Genomic DNA, 25940 nt, shown 5'->3' on the forward strand with positions numbered 1-25940 from the left:
ATGAAGGAGCTCCGCTCCTGAAAGGCGTGATGGGCCGGCTCTGGAGAGCGTTCCGGTTCTCGCTCGCAGCCAGAGTAGTCTTCTCTTTCTTCTGCCTCCCAGTCCTCAGGTGCTCGCTTGGGACGGGTCACAGCAGTCGCATAAGGGCCTCGCAGGCCCTCGGCAGGGGTGTACTCCACTTCCTCTCCCTCGCGGAGGCTGTGCTGGTACGAAGGGAGGTAGTCTCTCTTGACAGACCTTCGATTCACATAGAGGTCTCTGCCAGTCAGATAGTCTTGAATAAACCCGTAGCCACGGGGTTTGTCAAACGATAGCACCACTCCCTTTCTCCTTTCCAGGCGGGGTTGGGTGTGTGTATGCTTTTCATGTATGGTCTTGGTCAATTCCTCATACACGATCTTAGTCTTGGTATTCCGCTTGATAGCGGCCTCTCGAATCTCCGCCATCAGGGAAGACCATTTGAACGATGGCTGGAAAAAGTCCCTCCACGAGCCATAGTAGGGCTCGGGTTCTTTCTCCCTGGTGCGGCAGGCGGGTTGCTCCGGTCCCGGAGCGTAGGCCGGTGGAGCCTCCTCTGGCTCTACACCGGTGTCGGTCATCTTTTCAATTACAGGTGCGGACGCCGCAGTAACACTCTGCTCACAATTCAACATGCTCGATCCTTCTGAGGAGAGCGATAGGGTCGCGTCAATTAGAGTAGCCAGCTCCTCCCATTGCACTGGGAGGCCGCCCCCCAGGTGTTCCAGTATATGGAAGGCGGTGTCCATGCTGGCAGACATGCAAATGTCCAGATAAGCCGTGGCGCCTGCCCTTGACCTTCTTCCCGCTTTTTCCTCAGAAAGGCGCCAATTTTTCCCGCCTTTTCGGGATGAAGGTGACGCAGCAGTAAATTCAGCAAGCTCAGCGGCCATCTTTAGGTACAAACGCTGTCTATTCACTGACGGCAAGAAGGAATGTTTAAAGTCCACAAAACCACACTCCAATGCGGCGATTTTCTTCCTCTGTGCAGCGCAATACTGCACAGCGCTTTTTAGAGTTTTTTGGTACACTTTGGGTAGAATTTTCAGTCCACAAAGTCCACTTTAAATAAACAGGCAAATTGTCACTTTGGTCACAGGGCAACGGTATAAGGCACAAAGTTCACGCTTCTTGCACTAGAAAGCGTGCGTATCCTGTTCGTGACGCCAAAAGAGATGTGCAGCGTACTCAAGTTGTGTGTAGTAGGTGTTTCTGGGTGATGTAGTGCAATATACACTAACCTGGTACAGCTGACTCTCTGCAAGGGCAGGTATAGGTAGAAATAGTTCGTGACGCCAGTGCCAAGTAAACGGTGGCACGCCGTTTGCGGAAAGCAGAAATAATTTGAGGAAACGTGGTGTTAAAACAGAACTTCAACTTTAGTAGTTTGCAGGCAGAGACAATATTGGAAACGCAGTTCCTCAGCATACAGTCGATTTTGCAATTCGGTCGATGCAGGCAATTCAGTACAGCAGGGTAATTACAGAGTGTTGAACGCAGGATTTGCAGCAAAGGAGCTTGCACTCTAACTCTGTCTGATCCTGGAATGTAGCAATTCTTCACCAAGGCCCATTAACCTAAGTCTGGCTTGATCTCCTTGATTATGGCTTAAATAAGTACCTCCTCTGTTTCTCTCAGTACCTCTGGCTCCTCTGATCTTTGCCTCAGTCTCTCCTAGCTTCTGAATGGTTCCTCAGGCCCTTAGGCTAAGATGTTCTTGCTTCTGCGTATGGGTATTCAGGAGGGAATCTTCTCCTGAACAGCAGGCTTCAGGCCTGGACTTGTCTCAGACATAGTCTAAACTCCAACTGTAGATTACAGATACTAGACTCCGTCTCCCTTGCACTTCCCTGACTGGGCTTTATATAAACTAGGGCTCCCTAGCTCCCTCTATGGACTAGAAGTAGGAATGACACCCCTAGCAGGCCTGTAAGTGCAAGTTTCAGTGACAGGAAAATACACACATTACATTACATTTTATAAAACTGACATATACCAACTTCCCCATAATTAAGGAGGGACGACAGCACACCAAGTGACCTTTGGTAGTAACGGGTATTACAACTCCCGTATACTACAAATGAACTCATAATTGCAGGTAATTAAAAATTTAGCATAGCCACATAGTTATTCAGTGAAATGTATCTGTACAGCGCCACCTGTTGTTTGCTCTTTTCCTTATCTTTCTGTCCACCTCATTAACATGGATGAGGTGGCCGCACATGCTCAGTTCCGTGCTCTAACTGCCATTAACTGTGACAGTTGCTTAGCTATGCATATCCTTTTTTAAAATTAGAGTGGACTTAAATGGGTTTTTTTCAAAAATAAATATTCTAAATTTTTCAAACCGGCATCGGGATCTGAAAACTTTTGTCGTTGCATGTAATTAAAAATTTTGTATAACCACTGAGTTATTCAATAAAATCTATCTGTATAGCGCCACCTGCTGTTCTTTTCCTCATTCTCTGTCCAACTCACTGAGGTGGTCGCACATGCTCAGTTCCATGCTTTAACTGCCACCAGCTATAATTTTTGTTAGAAGCCGTGAGAGTAACAGGGAGAGAGCTGCAGCAGAAAGGACACAATACCCCCCCCCCACCCCCACCCCGAGCTGTTATCGGGAGAGAGCTGCAGCAGTAAGGACACATCCTCTGAGTTGTGATAGAGAGAGAGAGCTGAAGCAGAAAGGAGATGCTTCCTGAGCTGTGATAGGGAGAGAGCTGCAGAAGAAAGGACATATCTCCTAGGCTGTGATAGAGAGCTACAGCAGAAAGGACACACACCCTGAGCTGTGATAGGGGCAGAGCTGCAGCAGAAAGGACACATCCCCTGAACTGGGATAGGGAGAGAGCTTCAGCAGAAAGTACATATATCCTGAGCTGTGTTAGGCTGGGTTCACACGAGCGGATGCCGTGCGTGGCATCCGCTCCGTGAATGACAGCCAAGACCCGATGCAGACTGCAGAGGCACGGAGGGTTAACATGACTGATAATGCTCCGTGCCTCTCTGTGATCTCTTTACTACGAAATCACAGTGACAACTTTATCTCCCTGTGATTTCGTAGTAAAGAGATCACAGAGAGGCACGGAGCATTATCAGTCATGTTAACCCTCCGTGCCTCTGCAGTCTGCATCGGGTCTTGGCTGTCATTCACGGAGCGGATGCCACGCACGGCATCCGCTCGTGTGAACCCAGCCTTAGGGAGAGAGCTGCTCAGGAAAGGACACACCCATGAGCTGTGATAGGGAGAGACCTGCAGCAGAACAGACACATCTCCTAAGCTGTGATAGGGAGAGAGCTGCAGCAGAAAGGACATGCTTCCTGAGCTGTGAGAGGGAGAAAGCTGCAGCAGAAAGGACACGCCCTTGAGCTCCCGGCTTGAAGTACATTTAGTTGCACAATAAGAGCAATGACTGCGGAGATCTCTGGATCTGGTGAGGTACAGGGCTGGTTGTAGCTTTGTTAGAAAGAGGTTGTAATGTACTATATGATGTCTGATTTTCCTTTTTACACTAATCATGGGATAACCCCTTTTATTTGGGGATCATTGACTGTAGAACAATGGTCCTTGCATGTTGCTACCACTTAATATAATGGACTATGAGGCCAGTAATAGAGGCCGTATGTTACCGTTTTGGTAGTGGGGCATCTGTGTTATGTTAAAGGGATTCTTCGGGAATATAGAAAATGAAAAAACTTAAATATTACTTCATTATAAATATATTACCAAATACCTTTCATTAGTTATAATGGCTTGTTGTGTCTAGGGAGCAATCATTAGGAAAAATAAAATGGCCGCCGTCCTACTAGTACACACAAAACCTGTCCTGATCACACAGGAGGACAGGTTAAAGAGCTGCGCCTCTCTTACTTGTCAGGGATTATGATCCTGAATACAGTTTAATATGATCTTCAACTGAATCTCTGTAGGAATAGAGTTCATTAGGAGACATGAAGTACAGAGAGGATAGTGGGGGTTTAGATAATGAACAGCAGCACTTATATGCAGTCTCCATTACCACAGCCCCACATTACTACAGTCTGTCCTGTCCATCCTCTCTGTACTTCATGTCTTCTCATGAACTCCATTCCTACAGAGATTCAGCTGAAGATCTCATCTGTATTCAGGATCATAATCCCTGACAAGTACAGCAGAGAGGAGGATGAGGCAGCTCTTTAGCTCAGTGCTCTGAAGTAACTCGTCCTGTGATTAGGACAGGTTTTGTGTGTACAAATAGGACGGCGGCCATTTTATTTCTCCTAATGATTGCTCCCCATACAAAATGAACCATTATAATTAATAGGAATATATTTATACTAAACTTTTGTCATGTTCTTAATTCCCGGAGAACCCCTTTAAACTCCCAAATCAGTAAAGGAGTTGTCAAATGGGGTAGTGCACCCTTCATATGTTAGGCCTGGAGGTCACCCTGAGTTAGGGTCCATTAACATGTCCGCATAATTGGTCCTCATCCGTTCCGCAATTCGCGGAATGGGTGCGGACCCATTTGTTTTCAATGGGGCCGCAAAAGATGCGGACAGCACTTCTGTTCCGAGGCCCCTCGGCCACGGACAAGAAAGGGCATTTCTATTATAGTGCCGGCCATGTGCGGTCCGCAAAACACTTGTGGACGTGTGAATGAACCCTTAGGGCTCATTCAGACGGCTGTATGCTATCCGCAAAAATGCGGATCCGTTTTTTTGTGGATTAGATGCTGACCCATTCACTTCTATGGGGCACTTTTCTATTCCACGGTTCCGCAAAACAAATGAAACATGCCCTATACTTGTCCTTGAAAATCAGAACATTGCGCCAATGAAGTCTATGGGTCCGCAAAAATACTGAATGCTATCCGTTATTTAGCGGATCCGCAAAAAAAGGCTAGCATTCAGTATTTTTGCGGACAGCATACGGCTGTCTGAATGAGCCCTAAGGGTCCATTCACACACCCGTGTGTGTTTTGCAGATCCACGGATCTGTGGACCCGCAAAACACGGACAGCGGCAATCTGCGTTCCGCATTTTGCGGACCGCACATTGCCGCCACTAATAGAATAGGACATGTTCTATTTTTTTCGGGATCGGAATTGTGGACCCGGAAGTGCGTATCCGCAGTACCGGATCCGGGCAGCACATCGTGCTGCCCTATAGAAATGAACGGGTCCGCAATTCCGTTCTGCAAAATGCGGAACGAAATTGCCGACGTGTGAATAGACCCTTATGGAGATATCATTCATCTACTAAATGCACAAGGAACATATATGTACAAGCCGTGCTCCACCTGAGAGGGGCAGCTAGTCTAGCCACGGGTGCCACTTATATGCCAGGCTGCACCCTCCATACAGATGTTGTTTCGCCTGATTGTTCTCCATTGCATTTGGCCAGCTGACGTTCTCCAGTCAGACCTTGCCACATGTCCTCCCCTCCTGCACCAGCGTCACCTCATCCTGACAGCCTAATCCTCTTATGAATCAAACCGTCTCCAGTGCTGACTGGATATAATCACAAATTAATATCTTCCTGACCATAGCCATGACCAACACCAGTATTAAAGAGCACCTGTCATCAGCGTCAACCCTATTAAACTGGTCAGGGTTGCAACTGTTTATTAAAATGATAGCTGTTTTGTGAAAATCGGTTGCGCCGTTCCCAAGAACAGAGACTTTTATTCTTGGTGCAAACGAGGGCTTCAGTGCACCCAGGGGCCTGGCCAGCTCTGGAAATTTGAGGTGCACTAAGGGGCTAGACACCACCCCTTGGTGCACTGAAGCCCTTATTTGCATAAATAATAAAAGTATTTTCTTCTCAGGAACGGCGCAACCGATTTTCACAAGACTGGTATAATTTTAATCAGCAGGACTGACCTGTGGGCCAACTCCCCACTCTCTGTCTACTAATAATGCAGTTGCTCTGGAGTGGGGAGTCCTGCATAGGTTGTATAGGATGGGCCACACTCTCGCCAAGGGCCCCATAGAAGCTACAGGGTCTACTTCTATGGTTTGTAAACCCTTGGAATAGTTATAGTCATACTCTGTTGATATGTATTGAACTGCCCTACCTGAAACCTTGTATGACCAAATATTTTCAATCTCTTTCCAGGTGTCTTTCTCATTCCTTATGTCCTGATCGCCATCTTTGGTGGAATTCCGATTTTCTTCCTGGAAATCGCCTTGGGACAGTTTATGAAAGCTGGAAGTATTGCTGTATGGAATATAGCTCCTCTTTTCCAAGGTCAGTCCATCACCTCAAAATTTTTGGCTATGGCTTTGAAGGTAAGATATACTGTTTAGACTGTAGAGAACTTCTGAATTCCATAGGATGCCCTAAAATTGGCCTTGCGTAGCAAGGTTTTTACCGAGGAAACCAATTCATTTGAGCATTTTTGAAGTCTAGGAGGCAACCAAAGTTCTGGGTAAAACTCGTTCTAAATTGGGAAGAACATATGAATTCCCTGTAGCTGTTTTAATAGTAACCCCCTAGTTTTAGTCTAATCAATAGAGAACACCATCTTAGAGTTAGCCCACTCACAATAGTGACACCATCTTCTTGTTAGGTAGAAGATGATGCAATTTTTTAGGGTCTATGAAAGGGTCCTCAACTTAGGGATTATTTTGTATCAATGACCCCCTCAGTATCTGGGTGACCATACCACAGAGGTAGCCCAAGCCAAGTAATAAAGAGAAAGCCCAGAACAGGTCCTACAAACAAGATTATGCGGTAAGGATCATGTCAAGGAGATTGGGCAAACAACCAAATCGTCCTGTCCCAGGAGGTTAGGGGTTTGGTGTTGTTATCCAGCACCAAAAGCAGGTTCCATTTTGAATGCCCCTGCTTTATATTATTTTATTGCTTACACTAAATAGTATTTGGATCCACGGGTGTGTGGCACCAGAAAGGGTTGTCGAACTTCAGATTGATTTTAAAATACCCCACCCAGCAGGACCTATAGGGGAAAGCATACTTACCTGCTCATCAGCACTCAGTTCTTACTCCCTGGGTCTTCAGCTCCCGCATGTACACTTCCATCATGGACTGGGTCAAGTGAGGTGTCCCCCAAGTGGGGAGCAGGTAAGTATGCTTCCCTTGACAGGTCTCGCTAGGTTGAGTGAGGTATTTTAAAAAAAATCTGAAATTGGACAACCCCTTTGGGTTGGCCATACACATAAGAGAATGATTTTATTGTGGCCAATCAGTTGTCCAGGGGATCAAACCTACTAACAATCCCATCGGTAATCTTCTAAATTAAGCCAGCCAAGCCAGATGGTAAGAACTGACTCCCTGGTCCTTGAGAAAAATGGCAAATGACCGTCCAAATTCTGCTGATAATGCCATAGAGAGTCTTGGCTAAAATTTTCCAACTTGGCCGATCACATTTTCTGCAGTCAATATCGTGAAGGTAGTTTCTTCAAATTTTTCAGATGATGATTGTCCAAATTGAACGTCTTGGCTGACGTTTATCACATTTGCATGGGCAGCTTTAGTCCCCATCTTTTTTTCCACCACTGACTGACGAATATGCCATTATACAGCTTCTATACATGAGCGTCCCTTTCATACACATGTTCTATGCCTACACATTTTCAATTCCACTACTCCTGCTCTATTAAGGTGTCTCGTGATCCAAAACTAATGTACCTGCGCTCAGCAAAGCATGTCCATGTCAAGCAGGAATTACATTTCCACCTCGTCGGACAAGGTTGTGTTGTACTAGCCCCCGGCGCTCGGCCATTAATTGAATGTATGACTTCTTCTCATGACCTCTTTGAGGTTACCAGTGTGAAGCTGGTGAGGTTCTCTTCATGTGTCAGACCCGTGACCTGCAGATATTATGACTGCTACATATTCGTATTGAAATGTAACCTTAGATGTCTGACATCAACTTACTTCCAAGTCAGAACAGATGTACCCTTAGAGGAACTGACTGTTCATAGTGTTCATGTACTGTATATTGGGCAAGGGGAGGGGTCGAAAGGGATAGTTGTCAACCGAATGAGCATTTGGCTAATAGCTACTGAATGTGTATGATCAGCTTGAAGCAGGAACGGTTGACCATCTAATGTGTATCGGGTCCTCCAGACTTTATCCCAACGACAGATGTCAAGTGAGAGAAGGATCAGGAAAGTTGGATTTCAACTGCCCAAGCCTTTTGTTCTTGGGGAGATAAGCTAGGGCAGGAGGAGTCTATCAGCAGGTTCCTCTCCCTCTAGCCAAGCAGGCATGTGTAGGAGGGGATCGGGAGTGACATCTGTCTTATCTGTATGGCCAACCTAAGTCCTCCAAGTTCCAAAGTCCTCCAATGATAAAGTGGACTAGTTATCTTAACAGCTGCTTAGCACGATTTCTCTGGATCGACGAGGACAGTACTGTCTTTGTTTGACCTGAGGTAGCCTACTTTTAAACAAAAAATCCGTCCATGACAGATCCGCATAAAACGCGAGTGGGAAAGTAGCCCTAGACCCAACTTTTTAAGGGGGTTCATTCTCCAAACAGCGAGGTAAGAGTACGGTAACTGAGATTGTCCTATAATTTGTACAGGGAAAATGAACAGATTGTAGCCTTGCTCATGCCGCAGTGATCAGCAGAATGCTTGGCCGATGTTCCTAAACTCACTTTTTTTGGGCATAAAACAAACTCAGTGCACAGAGAAAAAGGTTCTTCATTTACGATAGGTGGGTCATGAAGGCCGCTGACTGCCAACGTCACTATGTATTCACAGGTTTGAACATAATCCTGTTCATGGGATTCTATAGTAGAAATCGGTTGTCAACTTGAGAGTTCACAGCAAAACCATCATTCTAAAATATAACTTTTAATAATAATATATAAAATAGTCAATACATCCCTCTAATATAATTTGATAATAAATGATAAAGCGAAAAAGGAAAATAAATCAAAAACTAGGGTCAGGTTGGTGTTAGCAATAGATTAGTAGATGTTAGTAGAACCTACTAAGGGGTTATAGCCCTACTTCTGGCCCTAGTGTAGTGGCCCTGCCTAATTACGGAATAGCCGCCCCGATAGGGGCGATCCCGTTGCTCGTGCCTCCTATTGTCCCTGGTAGGCCCTATCGTGGGGTGATTACCTGTATAATGGGGGACCCTATAGGATGACCTGGGCTAATCTACACACAGAAAATAAATTATTATTGTAAAACATATATATACCCAAGATGGGTGATGAACAACCTAAGTGTCAAGTTGATATAAGAGAAATTAATAAATAATAAGAGTGAAATGTCCAATTGTCCCTACGCGTTTCGCCTGGTTGGTGTCAGGCTCATCAGGGGACATATTTGACAAGGAGTACCTATCACCAAGAAGTCTTACAAATATTAATACATATATATAAATTTCTTTTCTTTTTATTTTTCCTTTAGAGATACACGAACAAATATCCGAATCTAGAATCAGATAGACCAAAAGTTAGGAATAGTAGTGATCAATCAATTCAATGAGATTATCAAACTACTTGTGGGTAGGCCAATAGCTAGAGATAATGAAGTTACTGATCAATCAATTCAATAAGATTATCATAAAACTGATTATTAACAGCAGGTAGTCAGTAAAGGAGTGTGAATAGGAGTTTTCAATAATGATAGTGATAGAAAAAACACCCAAAATATTCACACATCTCACGCTTAACGATATAGCCAGACTGGGATAAACCAAATCATATATCTAGGTATCAAATCCTCAGTCAAACCCAATAAGAACTATGCCTATAAATTATAGCCCCATCACAACATTAGGACATCGTGCCTCTGACAGATGTCAAATAGGACACATAAATACATTTGTCAATTATAGCAACATGATGTTAGCTATATAATCGGCTCAAATGATGGCAGCCGATATGTATCAAGGTTACAAACATAAAGCATCACCAATCGCTATGTGATATCAAGCAGTAGCGGATAGGATCCGCCGATAATACTTGCATGCCCTTATGTGACTTAGATAGATAAGTGGTGGTGTCCGTAGATGTTGATACCAGTATTGACAACGAGGTGACCCAGAGTGGTGGCGTCCGGCAGATGAGCCCGCTCATCTGCCGGACGCCACCACTCTGGGTCACCTCGTTGTCAATACTGGTATCAACATCTACGGACACCACCACTTATCTATCTAAGTCACATAAGGGCATGCAAGTATTATCGGCGGATCCTATCCGCTACTGCTTGATATCACATAGCGATTGGTGATGCTTTATGTTTGTAACCTTGATACATATCGGCTGCCATCATTTGAGCCGATTATATAGCTAACATCATGTTGCTATAATTGACAAATGTATTTATGTGTCCTATTTGACATCTGTCAGAGGCACGATGTCCTAATGTTGTGATGGGGCTATAATTTATAGGCATAGTTCTTATTGGGTTTGACTGAGGATTTGATACCTAGATATATGATTTGGTTTATCCCAGTCTGGCTATATCGTTAAGCGTGAGATGTGTGAATATTTTGGGTGTTTTTTCTATCACTATCATTATTGAAAACTCCTATTCACACTCCTTTACTGACTACCTGCTGTTAATAATCAGTTTTATGATAATCTTATTGAATTGATTGATCAGTAACTTCATTATCTCTAGCTATTGGCCTACCCACAAGTAGTTTGATAATCTCATTGAATTGATTGATCACTACTATTCCTAACTTTTGGTCTATCTGATTCTAGATTCGGATATTTGTTCGTGTATCTCTAAAGGAAAAATAAAAAGAAAAGAAATTTATATATATGTATTAATATTTGTAAGACTTCTTGGTGATAGGTACTCCTTGTCAAATATGTCCCCTGATGAGCCTGACACCAACCAGGCGAAACGCGTAGGGACAATTGGACATTTCACTCTTATTATTTATTAATTTCTCTTATATCAACTTGACACTTAGGTTGTTCATCACCCATCTTGGGTATATATATGTTTTACAATAATAATTTATTTTCTGTGTGTAGATTAGCCCAGGTCTTCCTATAGGGTCCCCCATTATACAGGTAATCACCCCACGATAGGGCCTACCAGGGACAATAGGAGGCACGAGCAACGGGATCGCCCCTATCGGGGCGGCTATTCCGTAATTAGGCAGGGCCACTACACTAGGGCCAGAAGTAGGGCTATAACCCCTTAGTAGGTTCTACTAACATCTACTAATCTATTGCTAACACCAACCTGACCCTAGTTTTTGATTTATTTTCCTTTTTCGCTTTATCATTTATTATCAAATTATATTAGAGGGATGTATTGACTATTTTATATATTATTATTAAAAGTTATATTTTAGAATGATGGTTTTGCTGTGAACTGCCAACGTCACTATGTCAACAGTATATCGGAAAATATGAAAATAATAATACCTGGTTACACAAGGGGTTTCTGTTTAGTGTACACTTCAAAAAATGTCCAGAAGACCCTGTCAAGGGCCCCTGGGCAAAACATGTATGCATCCCCCCTCTCTCCCACTTTTACAGATGAGAAATAATACTAACATAATACTAAAAAATAGAAAATAAGTTGTGTAAAGAATGGCCCATGAATTTGGGGGAAGTGGATGCCTCTAAAAAATAGGGAGTCTAATGCCATTGCTTTTTTGCCCATGCTATATCATAGTGTACCAGAAGGCTGCAAGTAACAGATATCATGATTTATGCTCTACTGGTTAGTTCTCGAAAAGTGGGATGGCACTAAAGGTTATGGGTCATAAAAATGTTTGTGAAATCGATCTGGAGTCAATTCATCAAAAATCTGATTATAATCCCTCCCAAATCACCTATTAGAACCTTCTAATCTGTCCTACTTTAGTTGGAGATCAGAGATCTGCGTGATTGACAAATCTCAAAGTGCTTGTCTTAGGCATCAGGATCAGCCCTACTTGACAGAATACCTGGTTTAAAGGGTAGATCCTGCTGACAGGTGTTCTTTAAGTTCCACCAAATATTAGCCTAAGGCTTGCCTATCTTTGAACATGTCTCTGGATCTGGGGGTTACAAGCATTCAAGCTCATTGTGGCTCGGCAGTGAACATTATTCTAAGAGGGCTCAGTAGGGGTCGAACCCCTAATGTAGGGGCGTACCTTGATGTTTCTGAGCCTAAGAGCATAATGTCTAATGAGTCCCCCCACCTACTCTGTGTCATTTATTATACTGGTGTCTTTTATGGCAAAGAAGCTTCTGGACCCCCTGAGGCACCAAGGTCTAGCTGAGACTGCTAGCTCTGCATGTATCATATATCTTGAGTAAGTTGCAGTCCGCCCTTCCAAGGACCTGGTCCATCTGTTGAGGCTAGACAATATGTTCATGAGGTTCTTAGTAGACATTGTGATCCACGTGTACGAGCCTTCTTCATGGGGACCTCATTCATGTGGCTGTCCACTCTACCAGGACCCCATGAAGACATATGGATCGTGACTTGCTTTCTCTTGTTTTGTAGACTGGTTTTAGGCTTTCATCTTACTACTGTATGTTTCTTCTCCACAGGTATTGGATTTGCATCTGTGGTGATAGTCTTCTTCTGCAACACATATTACATCATGATCTTGACGTGGGGGGTTTATTACCTGGTGAAGTCCTTCACCTCGGTTTTGCCTTGGTCCAATTGTAACAACACATGGAACACGCCAGAGTGCCTAGAGATCTTCAGACATGATGACTGTGACAATGGTACTGTCAACGCAACCTTTGGGAATCTGACCTGTGATGAGTTGTCGGACAGGGTATCTCCGATAACTGAATTTTGGGAGTAAGTAACATTTTTATCAGTTGAAATCATTTGATGAACACTCTACAAAGGGTTTAAGAGTCATAGATGTCATAGACATACAAGGAAGACAGCCATTTTGAGAGTGTTATGGAAATAAAAACAATTGGATACCAAGGGTTTATTATACTGGTATTGTATGGCAGTATTATGGAGGCACCATTTCGCACTATGATGTTGGTAGTCCACCACAAATTAATTGGTTGAATCTTATTTCAGCTCACAAAATGGCTGCCTCTTGATCTTGATAGTTTTAGAAGTACATAAGTTAAAGGAACACTCCAAACAAAAGGCATGACTTAATGATCACCAAAGACAGAAGTCATGTACCGCCCCCTCAGGTCTTGCCCTTGGCATCACACAGTGTATCAGTTTTGTATGGACTGACCCTTTAATTAAGTTAAAGGTAATATTCTGAGAGAAAATACGGGGGGTTTGAAGTTCCCAAGTCCAACCGATCATAACCGATCATCAAAGATTACGTAGACCACTTTTAATAAGCAAGATGTATCCCTATTAATCCATAGTCTCATCTGGCCTGATCATGTATGGTCTTTTTATATACACGTATGGAACTGGATTTTGGAAACCATTCATTTCAGGTTTTATCCTTGCTCCATTAAAGATGTAGGGATTATTTTCATGGTAGTCTACTTTTGGATAACCACCTACCTTTTTCTTGGTGCATTAAAGGGGTATTCCCATCTCAGACATTGATGGCATATTGCTAGGATGATATCAATGTCATAAAGGAGTGGGTCACACCTCCGGGACCTGCCCCTATCTCCAGAACGGGAGCCCAGAAGTAAAGCAGAGTGCACCGCACAAGCGCGACCACTCTTCATTCCCCACTATGAGAGTTCTGAGAACTGTACAAAGGTGGACCACCATGAAGTGGGAACATCTGATCTACTGTTGATACAGACTCCATGGTGTAATGTGATCATGTCATTGGCAAGCACTATCCACCCTGCAAGTGTTACTTAACCCCTCTGCTGCAAGGATAGTCTTGAAAATCTTAGCAGCAAAGAGGTTAATATGCGAGTAGATTGGTGGTTTGCGCGAGAAAGGGAAGGTGCCAGGGGATGCAGGGGCACAGTGGTAGGATTTTGCAGCATGTTTTAAAACGTTTGTCTCAGAAGGTTGCCTACATCTTGTTTTTACTTTAAGCCACTAGATTACCTGAATAAGTAGTATGGCCTGGGTCAAGTGTCAAGATTTTTATTCTCTACGCAACCATGACTATTTTATGACAATGGGAATAGTGATGCCATGGAGATAGCATGTTCTTCAACTTCCCAGGTCAGGCTTGGGCAACTCATGGTTTTCCAGTTGTCATGATGCTACATGTACCAGCATGCACTGCTAGCCAGCAGAAACCAGCTGTGATTTGAAGTCTAGGAGGTCTTTGCATTGTAGTCATTTCAGTCTACAGTAATAACACGCTGCCTAACAATAGGGGGTGCAGATGGACCCTGGTCCAAAGGCCCCTCTGCCATGTTAAAATATGCAACTAATTTAGGTGGCACATGGTACAGGCCTTGCATTGGGGCCCTAGAACTTTAGGTTTAACCTCTGTCTATAAGGGATATTGTTGAAACATATTGCTATAACCTCAATTGGGTGTTCCTCAAAAACTTTTAGAAATTTTTTTTGGAGACAGAAGGTACATAGTAGGTCATAGGATGAGACGTCATTGCTCTGCACTGTGCCCACCAAGTAGGAATAATGTATAATATAGTATTGGGTTGGCAACCCAACCTTCAGGATGTTTAAAAGTAATTTGCACTGGTCAAAATACCAGGGTTCCCGTGATATTTATCCTGGCATGACATCTTACCATGCTGACAAACTTAGAATTGTAGGATGGAATATTAGGGGACTGGGAGAGGCAGCAAAACGTGCCGAGGTATTTCTTGCACTGCAGCAGTATCAGCCTGCAGTGATATGCCTATATCAGAGATACATATGGTTCCCACACTACCCACTTGTTGCACAAATCGTGGGTAGGCTACAGATATCACTCAACACTCTCCACGCATTCTAGGGAGGCGAGTGTTCTTATACACAAATCTTTGCCATTTACATGTCATTCGTCACGTATAGATTCTAAGGGTAGATATGTATGCTTATATTGTACCTGCTACCACCTCTCCTTTATCCTTGTCGCGGTATATATCCCTCCCCCCTATAGTGGAGAAGTACTGAAAGAGGTAATGGCCTATGTTGAGGAACTCCCTATATGTCCCATTTTGATAATTGGCGATTTCAATACTTGCCCGTCCGCAAAGATGGACAGGATGAAGGCGTCGGGTACTGATAGAGATACTGAATTTGCCACAGTACTACGAGAGCTGGATTTGCATGATATCTGGCGAGTGAGAAACCCGGACATACGTAGATTCTTCTGTTTCTCCAGCTCTCACCACTCACTCTCTGGAATAGACCTTGCTATAGGATCCCCGGACATGCTGTCTTTGGTAGTGGAGGCTACCTATCTGCCGAGAGGTCTATCTGACCACTCCCCTATTCACGTAGTTCTTAAATTGAGTGAAAAGAGACCTTGTGGCATTGGGACTCAAACCTTTTTGGTTGCAGCTGGTGGATGGTGGGGAGGGTATTGTGGGAGAGCTTACTAACAATGAGGGGTCGGCAACGGTGGGAGTGGTATGGGATGCTTGTAGGGAGTTTTTCCTTGGATTATACATTCAGCGGATAAGTCGACACAAAATGAGGTACAGAGACACCCTAAAATATCTCCAAGACCTAGGTATGTAAATGGAAAAGAGATATGTTGAATACTCCTCATGTGAGCATGAGACGGCGTTGGTGACGGTGCAGATAGACCTAAAAAAAATCTAATCCATACCGCTGATAAAAGACGCTTCTTTCTCAAGCAAAAATATTTATCAAGTTGGGGAGAGTTCTGGCAGGTTGCTGGCCAGAATTGTTCATGCACAAGATGGTCCATCAAAAATACTGTCCATCAAGAGAGCTGATGGATGTTTGGTTACGGCAGACTCTGATATTCTGGCGGTTTTCTACGTGTTTTACAAAACCCTATATGAATCTAAGTTAACGGTGGGCCCGAAAAATATTGCTGATTATCTTGCTGGGATCTCTACCCCGTGGCTCTCAGCAGAGCGTGCGGCTTATTTAGAGAAACCAATGTCATTAACGGAATTAGAGGTGGCACTTAAATCATTTCCGAACAAAAAAGCTCCCGGATTAGATGGACTACCGGTGGAGTTCTTTAAAAAATATAGCAATCTTTTATTACCTCAGTTGCTGTCGGTGTTCAACAACTCTCTTCAAAAAGGAGAGTTGCCTGCTTCTATGAAGGAGGCAATAATAGTTGAACTGCCAAAGCCCGGGAAAGACCCGACTCTCCCTGATTCGTATAGACCGATCTCCCTGTTAACATCTGATGTTAAGATCTTGGGGAAGGTCCTGGCGAACAGGGTACAAGCCGTAATCTCGACCATTATACATAGTGATCAAGCTGGTTTTATGCCGGATAAATCTACTTCAATTAACCCTCGACGACTGTTTATTAATATCCAGAGGCGGTCGGAATCGGCAGAAGGTCGGGCTATACTATCCCTTGATGCCGCCAAAGCCTTCGATAGTGTTGAATGGTGTTATTTATGGGAGGTGCTGAGAGTCATGGGATTCGAGGATACTTTTATTTCCTGGGTCCAACTATTATACTGTGGTCCCACAGCTAGGATTAGAGGTAACGGTGGTACATCGGAAGCCTTTGAGTTGGGAGGGGTACCCGTCAAGGATGCCCCCTATCCCCTCTCTTATTCGCCATTGCAATTGAGCCACTTGCATGCCTGCTTCGATCATCTAACAGAATTGCGAGGTTCCCAATGGGAGTCAGGGAGGAACGCGTCTCCCTGTATGTGGGGGACGTGGAAGGGTCGTTAGGCCCACTGTTGCCCCTTATACAGGACTTTGGAGACAGGTCCGGTCTTCGTATCAATTGGGACAAGTCCATGCTGTTTCCGCTGGATCCGGTCCCCGCCGGTTTCTCCCCTATGTCCACCCGTCTGCAGGTTGCTCAAAGCTTCAAATATTTGGGAATTGTGATTTCATCGACTATTGGGCACTACGTGAAAAATAATGTGGAGCCACTCCTAAACAGCATGTCTGAACAGATCGGTGCATGGTGTAAACTCCCAATGTCTGAGATAGGTAGAAGTGATCTCCTTAAGATGATACTTATGCCGAAACATATGTATGTCTTACATAACTCTCCGGTCTGGATCCTACAACAGATTTCTTTTAGAATGCAAGGGTTTTTCAGAAGTCTGATTTGGCGCAAAAAAAAAGGGCCAGGATTCGGTGGGATACTTTACAAAGAGGGAAGGATTCAGGGGGTCTCTCTATTCCTAATCCATGGTTATATTTTATTTCCTCTGCCACCGGCAAACCATTATACAGCATAGGGACGAGCGATGGCATAGCGATCGCTCCTCCCCATGCTGCGGAGGAGAATGCTGCATGTAATAGCAGCGGTCTCCTCTGCTAGCGAGCAGGCAATTGCCAGGAGGGAACGCTTCCCTCCCGACAATCGTTTGCCACATCGGGCTGTGTAATGCAGCCTTAAATCAACAGATTGGGTTTGAGGCTCTTCCTAAGTCTTGTCTTAAATGGAGAATTGATAATATGTTTTCTCCGCCTCCTCAGAAGACAGAACACTGGTTCATAGCCTAACACAAATATAGTATCACTTATGTATCTGTTTAGAGATGTGTAATATACCTCCAGAGATGGCTCCAGCTTGAGCTGCTAGTCTTTGCCTAATAAAATTGAAACCATCATGGAGACCTCTCTGGAGCAAATTAACTTATTGAGATCCATAACTATTGGTTCTAACCATGCTGTGGTTCTTTCATTGTACACATTGCCCAGAGAACCCTATAATAGTCTAAGTCAACAAATTAGGCTCTTCTTAGGTCTTGTCTTAAATGTAGAACTGATTATTTGTTTTCTCCTTCTCCTTAGAAGACAGAACACTGGTTCATAGCCTAACACAAATATAGTATTACCTATCTATCTGGTTAGAGTTGTGCAAAATACCCCCAGAGATGCCTTCATCTTGGCCTGCTAGTCTTTTGCTCAATAAAATTGGAACCATCATGGAGAGCTCTCTGAAGCAAATTACCAAATTTAGATCCATAACTATTGGTTCTAACCACACTATGGTTTCTTTCATTGTACATGGTGCTTTTTAATGCCCATGTATGCCCAAAGAACCCCATAATAGTCTAAGTCAACACATTGGGTTTTAGGTTCTTCTTAGTTCTTGTCTTAAACTTAGAACTGATTATATGTTTTCTCCTTCGCCTCAGAAGACAGAACACTGGTTCATGGCCTAACACAAATAGAGTTTCATTTATAGGGCTCTAATTTGTATCACCACGGACCATAGCGCAATTCTATGACAGAATGCATAACGGAATGCCTTTAGAGGCATTCCGCTATTCATTCCGTCATAATAGAAGTCTATGGGCTTCAATACGGATCTGTCCCGCTTCTGTTATGCATCTCTATTTGTGGCTCCTGTTTGGTAGCATGATATCATTTTTACACAAGTGCTTTAAGTTCATCTAAGGTCTCGAGTGTTGGTTCCAAACCTTCATCAACAGTAGTAGTGTTGAGGCTAATACAGCATGCTTGTACTTGAAGTACCCAAACAACTGGTAAATCTCCAATTGCCTAAGCCTGATTTAATATGTAGAGTATTTTTTTAATGTTCTTCTTTTCGGGTTATGTATATCACATTTAATATTTTTTTTCTAATTTTGTGTTGTTGTTAGTCTTTTTGGGTACATCGTCAGTATAATTGCAGTTTCCCGATGTCATGTAGTACTTCACTTCCTGTACTTTTGGATGTTTTCTTGCTATGATGTTTTCTTGCAGTGCTGCGAGCGAGTGGTGATAGGGGAAGTGCGCCCATGCACTGCGCCCCAGCAAACCCAGGACAGGAGCGGATCAAATGGCCTCTCGCTGGCAGCTGCAGGGTGGGATGGTCTTGTTAACATGATTCTGAAACGTGAGCTTGAAAACAGCCTATCCCATTTTTTGATTATTACTATTATTATTTAATTACTCTGTGTATCTTCCCTCCCCCTTTTTCTTGATGTGTGGTTTCTTGGTGATGTTCTTTTCTGGTGACCTGAGGAAGTTCTCCCTAGATACTACCCCAAGTTAAAAATATAGCCAAAAAACTAGTTAACCAAATTCCGATCTGAGTCCTCTTTCTATAGAGACATACATTACGTGGCATAAAAATTTTTTTTTTTTAATTTTGTAAAAAAAAAAAGTCTTAAAAAGCCCCCCAAACTACTTAACAAAAAGGCTTGTAAATTACATTTCTATATAATTTTTTTTTAAATAATTGGCCAACAGTTTACAATTGCTTAGCAGGAAAGGAGTGCAGTGGTGTTGCCGAAACTTTTCCGCCATGGACATACCCCTTTTCGAAGACCCAACCCCTTTCCTATGTAGTCACGCCCCCCTTCAGAGCACATATTGGTGCTGGGAGTACAATATCCTGGTACCACATACAGTTAGCTCTCATGCAGGGCTGTTTTCCAGGAGAAAGCAGCCCTCCATTAGCCGTGTGGGAGATTTGCCATTGCTTTGGGTAGCCTGGAAGGTCCCCCCTGTTCCGACACACCACACCGGCACTGATCAGCTTTTGGAGAGGCTGTGGCACTCTGGCTTCCACACAACTTACCAAGAACAGCGCTGTACATTTAAGAGTGGCCGTACTTGGTATTGCAATCCAGGTCCATTCACTTGAGTGGGACTGAGCCGCTCCTAGACCATGTGACCGGTGAACGTGACATCACATAGGCTAGGTAGACTCGGTGGGTGCTGCAGCCTCTTCAAACAGATGATCGTGGGGTTGACGGGAGTAAGACCCCCAACAGATCATATATTGATGGCCTATCCTGAGGATAGGTCATCAAGGTTAAACTTATGGAATACCCCTTTAATATATATTTATAAAAGGTGTTAAAAAGGAATATAATATGTTGGGCTATTTTGATAAGCAGAGAAATGTAGGCCTCAAACTTCTGTTGCCCATAGCAACCAATCACAGCTCGCCTTTCATTTCCTTAACAGCTCTGACAAAATGAAAGCTGCGCTGTGATTGGTTGCTATGGGCAACAAAGAATGATGTTCTCTTAAGCAATTTAAATAAATCTGTGGACTTCCTAGGAGCCTTAGGTAGCCACAAGAACCCAACTAGTTAGAATACTATGGGGGAGATTTATCAAAGCTTGTTGTCCATTGGGACCAATGAGAATGCTGCTTTTATTTTCCAAAGGGTCTTTGAAGAACTGAGAGCTTGAATCTGATTGGTTGCTAGGGGCAACTGCTTCACTGCTCTCTCATACTAGTGTTGATAACACTGGGCCCTTCTGTAAAATATTCTCCATTTCTTAACTTTCTGCAAGTGTAACTTGAAGGGGTTGTCCAGGCTGCCTTCTTCTAAAAACAGCACCACCCCTGTTCACAGGTTGTGTGCGGCATCGCAGCCGGAGCTGAGTTGTAATACCAAACACAACCCATGGACAGGGGTGGTGCTGTTTTTAGTAGAAAGCAGCCATGTTTTTCTAACCCCGGACAGCTCCTTTAAAGGGCATGTGTTAGGAGATTTGAAGCCTCTAGGAGCAAAAAGGCGTGTTGCCATTGCTCAGCTCTCTCTGCAACAGCTGCGACCTCGGCACTTATATAGGGCCAGGCAGAGAAAAACATCATAACACCTGGCCCTGTCAATCAAAGTGGAGAGATTGTGGCAGTTGCAGAGAGAGCAGAACCTCTACGTGTAATGGTAACGCCCCCGTTGCTCCTAGAGGCTCATTTGCATATAATAAAACATCATTTTTCTCAGCAATGCGGGCACATATGAACATGGGACCAGTAAAGATGCCTTCAGCTGCCAAGGGCACATGCAACAGGTCAGCCAGTGTCATTGGTACAAAACTGCTGACAGATGCCCTTTAAAAAAAAGTTTAAGATTATTTTTTTCCAGAAACAGCGCCACTCCCGTGTGTAGGCTGTGTCTGGTATTGCAACTCAGCCTGTTTTACTTCAGTAGGAAAGAGTTGCAGTAGCAGACACAACCCATGGGGCTTTTTCTTTAAAAAAAATAAAAATAAAAAGGCCTTTTTCCCCAAATCCTGGATATATGCTTATCATACACATTAGATAAAAGCGTGCTGAACCCCACAATTTGGGTGAGGCTTGACGACCATCTAATATGTCCCAACTCTCCTATGACAGCAGACACCAGGGGAGAAAAGGATCCGGCTGTTGGATTTCAACTGGAGATAAGCCGCCCCCAGGGGCGTCCATTTATCACCATGCTACAATGGGACAGGAGATGTTGGCATGTACTGGTATTTACAAATCTTCACGCCAATTTGTAAATTGGCTTCTGGGTTTTGTTAAAGGGCCTGCTTTTTTGCCCCAAGAAACAGCGCCACTCTTGTCTGCGGGCTATGCCTGGAATTGCAGCTCAGCTCCATTTAACTGATTGGAGCTGAGCTGCAATACCAGACACAGTCCATGCTCCCGAGTGGCGCTATTTCCAGAAAATCGTCCTATATAAAATGTAACAAAACACTGCACATACATTTAGGACATTTTCACTGACCTACTATGCAATGGTTAAAACATTTTTACTCCCCTGCACACGATATTGCACGTTTTATTGGAGAGGCGCAGACAATTACGACCTTATGACATCATTGGGGTCGGGAGGCTGGTTTTTATAAAGGAAGGCCTCTGTAAAGAGCTGCAGACACTTCAGCAATGCGTTACCAGTCTAAGCAAAGGCCCATTGAACTCAATGGCAGCTTGCCTAGAATGTTGTGTCAGATTTCCAGTAACAGAAATCTCTGAGCAGTGCCAAAGGGGTGTGAGCCCTTTGATTCCGGATCTCTCACCTAGTGCCCCATAAGTCTAGAAAGCAATGAGAGGGCTAACCCCACACCAGGACCGGAACAGGACACGCCTAATTTTACATATAGAATTTAGTCAATGTAGACACCTTCAAAAATGCCCACTAGGCCCAATAATTCTAGCCTCAATGTTTCCTGTCTGTCCCGTCTCCTTCTTTTTCACCTCACCCATCTTACTTGAGCAAGGAGTCCATTAAGGACCAACATACAGATGTGTCCTGCCCCCTGTCCTAGAAACGTGGATGCTCACTGCAATCATTCTTCCAGGAACAAAGTGCTGAGAATTTCCAGTGGTCTGGATGATGTCGGTTCCATCAACTGGGAGCTTCTTCTGTGTCTGCTGGGCTGCTGGACGCTGGTCTACTTCTGTGTCTGGAAGGGAGTGAAGTCTACAGGAAAGGTAAGAGTTGTCGTCGGTTCCTGCCCCTTATTGGGAAGGTACCCTTTAATGAACCCGGATTTCATCTCCGTAGCTCAGGTTAAAAAAATATGACAAGATCTGATTGGTTGTTGTGAGGTCCAACGTCCTGTCAGAGCTGTCAGAACACGGAAGAGTAAGTGTTGTCATGTGGGGAAACTTTTTTGCCATATGGCTTCCTAAATTATTGAATGGCTAAACCAAGACAACTGACTGGCTGACAACCCTACAGTGGTTGCCGTATTAGTTGTCCCTCAGCAAGAGGACATATTCATCAGTGAAAGTGAAGGACCAAGGGCGTACACACCTTGGTGGCCAGTCATGCCACTGCTTTGGAGCACATGGTCCTGGTTGACCTCATCACCTTTGCTTTTGGGTCCCAAGAATGTAAGTTGGACTCCCCTTCTCTAAAGGTGATGCATTGTCAGCAAGCCATGGGGTGAGGAATCGAAAATGGGTTGCGTGACAAGACCTGGCACCATGATGAAGCCTATTTTGATGTCTGCTGTGGTGCCACCTCTCCTTCCGTGTATGTATGTCACCTCCCAAATAAATAGTTTCAGAGGAAAACTCATCTGAGCTTGTTTTAAAGGGATTTTCAATTTTTTTTTAAATTATTTGCCACCCAGACAGTAGTACCTATGGAGAGATCCAAACTCTTCTGCTGCATTCTGGCTCTTCCATTGTCTTCATTTGCCTTCTGGATCCAGTCTGTAAACCTCCAGTGTACCGCTGAAGCCAATGACTGGCCTATGCAGCACATGATCCATTTGTGGACATGTCACCGCTGAGGCCAGTCATTGACTGTAGCGGCACACGTGACCACGTCCATCTAGAAATTTACAGATGGAACCAGAAGGCCAAGGAGCCAGAACGTAGCAGGAGAGTATGAATTGCTACTGTCTAAAAATAAATAAATCTGAACAACCCCTTTAAATGCCATGAAAATAGAGAGTTTAGGAGCAAATCTTTTGGTGGCCTATTGGCATTATGCCAGTGTCCATGCCCGGTTTCCAGCTGCCAGAAAGGATTATACCATAATACGCACTGGAGTAACCTGCTGGATTGTAAATTCTCTTTGCTGCCATTATTAGTCTGTAACTTTCCACCAGCAAGCCAGGGTGGGCTAGGGGGCGTGCCACTGCTTCGAACAAGACAGTGACGGAGCATGGTATTGGACAGAGGCGATTCTTTGTATAGGATGCAGATGACTGGGAGCAGGATGAAAAGCTGACCCCCTCACCTCGTCCTAGCTAAAGATGGAAAAAATACAAAAAAGTGTCGCCTAAGCGTGCACACAAAACACACACAGCTGATTTACGTGCTCGTCCTTTTCGCAGCGTGGGCTATTTTTGCCTTGTTTAGCACAGGAGGAATGTTCATCTGCAGTATTAAATAGCAGGTTTACACCAGGGTGACTCGCGGGCCCTGCGGTTCTTGTTTCAGTCAATACTGTTGGCACCATACCACCACCCTGGCAGTTCCTAATAGCAGGCTATTGACACAAACATATACTGCGCAGAGCTGAGGAATTAACCCATGCATGATAAATAAAATAAAATAAAAAATGATGACATAAAAATATAAAAAATTCCGCTCTTCCATCTGATAACTCAGGAGTGGAGCCACAAACCTGCTAAACAAAGGACGGGCCTTTTTCTCAGGGCCTTTTGTTGTTCATGGCTCTTCATAATTGACTGCATTGTTAGCACTGGCAGGCAGCATGTCAGGGGTTACCAGTGAGCATGCCCTGTCTGTGGACTGCACTGTGTAAATCAAGATGAATGGAATTTTCCACTCCCTGGTGTACAGAAAAATCTTGGAATTGCACTTCCCTTATCATCCTTGCTATGTAGGTGCATGGAATCGGTTGGATACGTTCCAAACTGAAATCCTTCATTTATAGCTTGGCTGATGATAATAATTGGTAATATTTTCTATCGGGATATCTACAAATCTGATTTTATTGGGGGTGAACTTAAGTTTTTGCACAACCTGAAGCCCCTGGGACCCAAGGCCCTATCTCTAACGGGCCACCACCTACATTGCACCATGGATAGTCCTAACATCTTCTTGTGTGGAGACATCGCTCCTCTGAAGCTCCTGATGTCACGTCTCGCATAAACGGCATCTAGATGTGGAGGTAAAGGGGCGCTACTGTCTCTTTAAGTCCGTGAAGGAGGTAGACGGGCCCAAGAATTGCTCAGCAACGGTCAAACAATGAGCAGGAATGAATGAGACCGTAAAGAAGAAGAATGTGTTTGCCCTTGAATTATCACTGTTGGCCTCTACTGATCCAGTCATCCGTCCCTTCCCTCTCAGAGAGACTTTGGTGGTGGCACAGAGCATGTCCTGGGACCAGCAGGTGGTTCGAATAGGGATTCCAGTGTAAATCTCTAGCCTAATCCAAAGATTTTGCAATGGAGCTAACGAATAGCTGAGACTGACCGAGATTTCAATAGTAGAGAAAGCAATGTGTACCCAGATCTGTCGTGGAAAATTCCTTCCATCAAGAAAGCAGCACTAGATCTTGAAGACTTACAGCGGCCAGAGATAGTTTAAGTTGTCCCTCAAAAACATATACTAGGCTACTTGGAGTTAACAAGTAATATAAAAAATATATCTGGTGCCTCATGTTGGACTGCAGTATCATGGGCAGCCAAGGGTATAGCTATAAGGGGTGCAGTTTCACCCACACCTTGGCACCTGAGGAGAGCTAAAGGCCCATCTGGCTCATGAGAAGATGCTATTATTATTATAAATGGCACATGGTCAGGTTAAAAAAAATTGCATTGAGGCTCAAGAGCTCCAAGTTATGCTCATCCAGCAGAAGAAATTTGTTTTCAGGCCTCCATTTTACAACTTTGCAGAACATGTCCCTTTATATTACACCAAACATCAATAGATACTAGCCATTTGATGAGAGCCAGCTCTAGATGGAGTATTAGAATGCTCCTTTGACAATAAGCTGATCACAATGTTCTCCAGCTCAGATGCCCAGTGATCAGCTGTAATCTATGGGTAAACCAGGCAGAATGTGCTCATTTTCCCTGCAGCACCACCAGAAGGAGAAATTAAGCATTACACAGTGCTCAACAGGTCAGTTCCCCTGACCGAGAGCCACTTTGTCACTTCTCTTCTCACCACCCAAGAGATGAGAACATGGAACAGGGCTCTCCACTCGTCCGATCTAACACAAAAAATTTCAAGACAAGTCGTGATATTTTAGTTTCTCATCATGGTACTTGTCATGGCTTGGACCTTTTAACACATATTTGAGATGTGTGGGTTAAGCTGAGGGAATATGACCTTGGCTTATGATATGGAAAAGTTGGATTTATCAATGAAAGCCATGACTGGACAAGAATGACGGATCTGATGACCTCAATGTTATCACCCTTCACAATTCTCAAAGACTCTTTGTTGCCGTACTGCTTATTCAGCGCCTACAATGTCCTGCCAGTAGAAAAAGTCACATGCTTGGGACTCATGCACCAACTAAGAAGGTGGGTTGTATCTCCCACTTACAAACACATGGGGTCATTTTTGAAACTGGTGTAAAGTAGAACTGGCTTAGTTTCTCATAGCAGCCAATCAGATTCCACCTTTCATTTTCAAAAGGAGCTTTCAAAAATGAAAGGTGGAATCTGATTTGTTGCTCTGGGCAACTAAGCCAGTTTTACTTTACACCAGTTTGATAAATTACCCCAACAGTGCTTATGTAGAGAGCAAACTGAACTGTTTAAGCAAGAGGGTGCAG

General features: G+C 43.9%; 1 protein-coding gene across 1 annotated transcript in view; it reads left to right on the top strand.

Moving 5' to 3' along the window:
• The window catches only part of SLC6A8 (solute carrier family 6 member 8), a 60527-nt gene that overhangs the window by 11225 nt on the left and 23362 nt on the right, over window positions 1-25940 (top strand). Inside the window, exons 2-4 of the mRNA XM_040405871.1 lie at window positions 6118-6249; window positions 12496-12757; window positions 22030-22162. Coding sequence (XP_040261805.1) covers window positions 6118-6249; window positions 12496-12757; window positions 22030-22162 — 527 coding nt within the window. The remainder of the gene's footprint in view (window positions 1-6117; window positions 6250-12495; window positions 12758-22029; window positions 22163-25940) is intronic.

The sequence above is a fragment of the Bufo bufo genome, chromosome 8 (genome assembly GCF_905171765.1).
Source record: "Bufo bufo chromosome 8, aBufBuf1.1, whole genome shotgun sequence".
Lineage (NCBI taxonomy): Eukaryota > Metazoa > Chordata > Amphibia > Anura > Bufonidae > Bufo > Bufo bufo.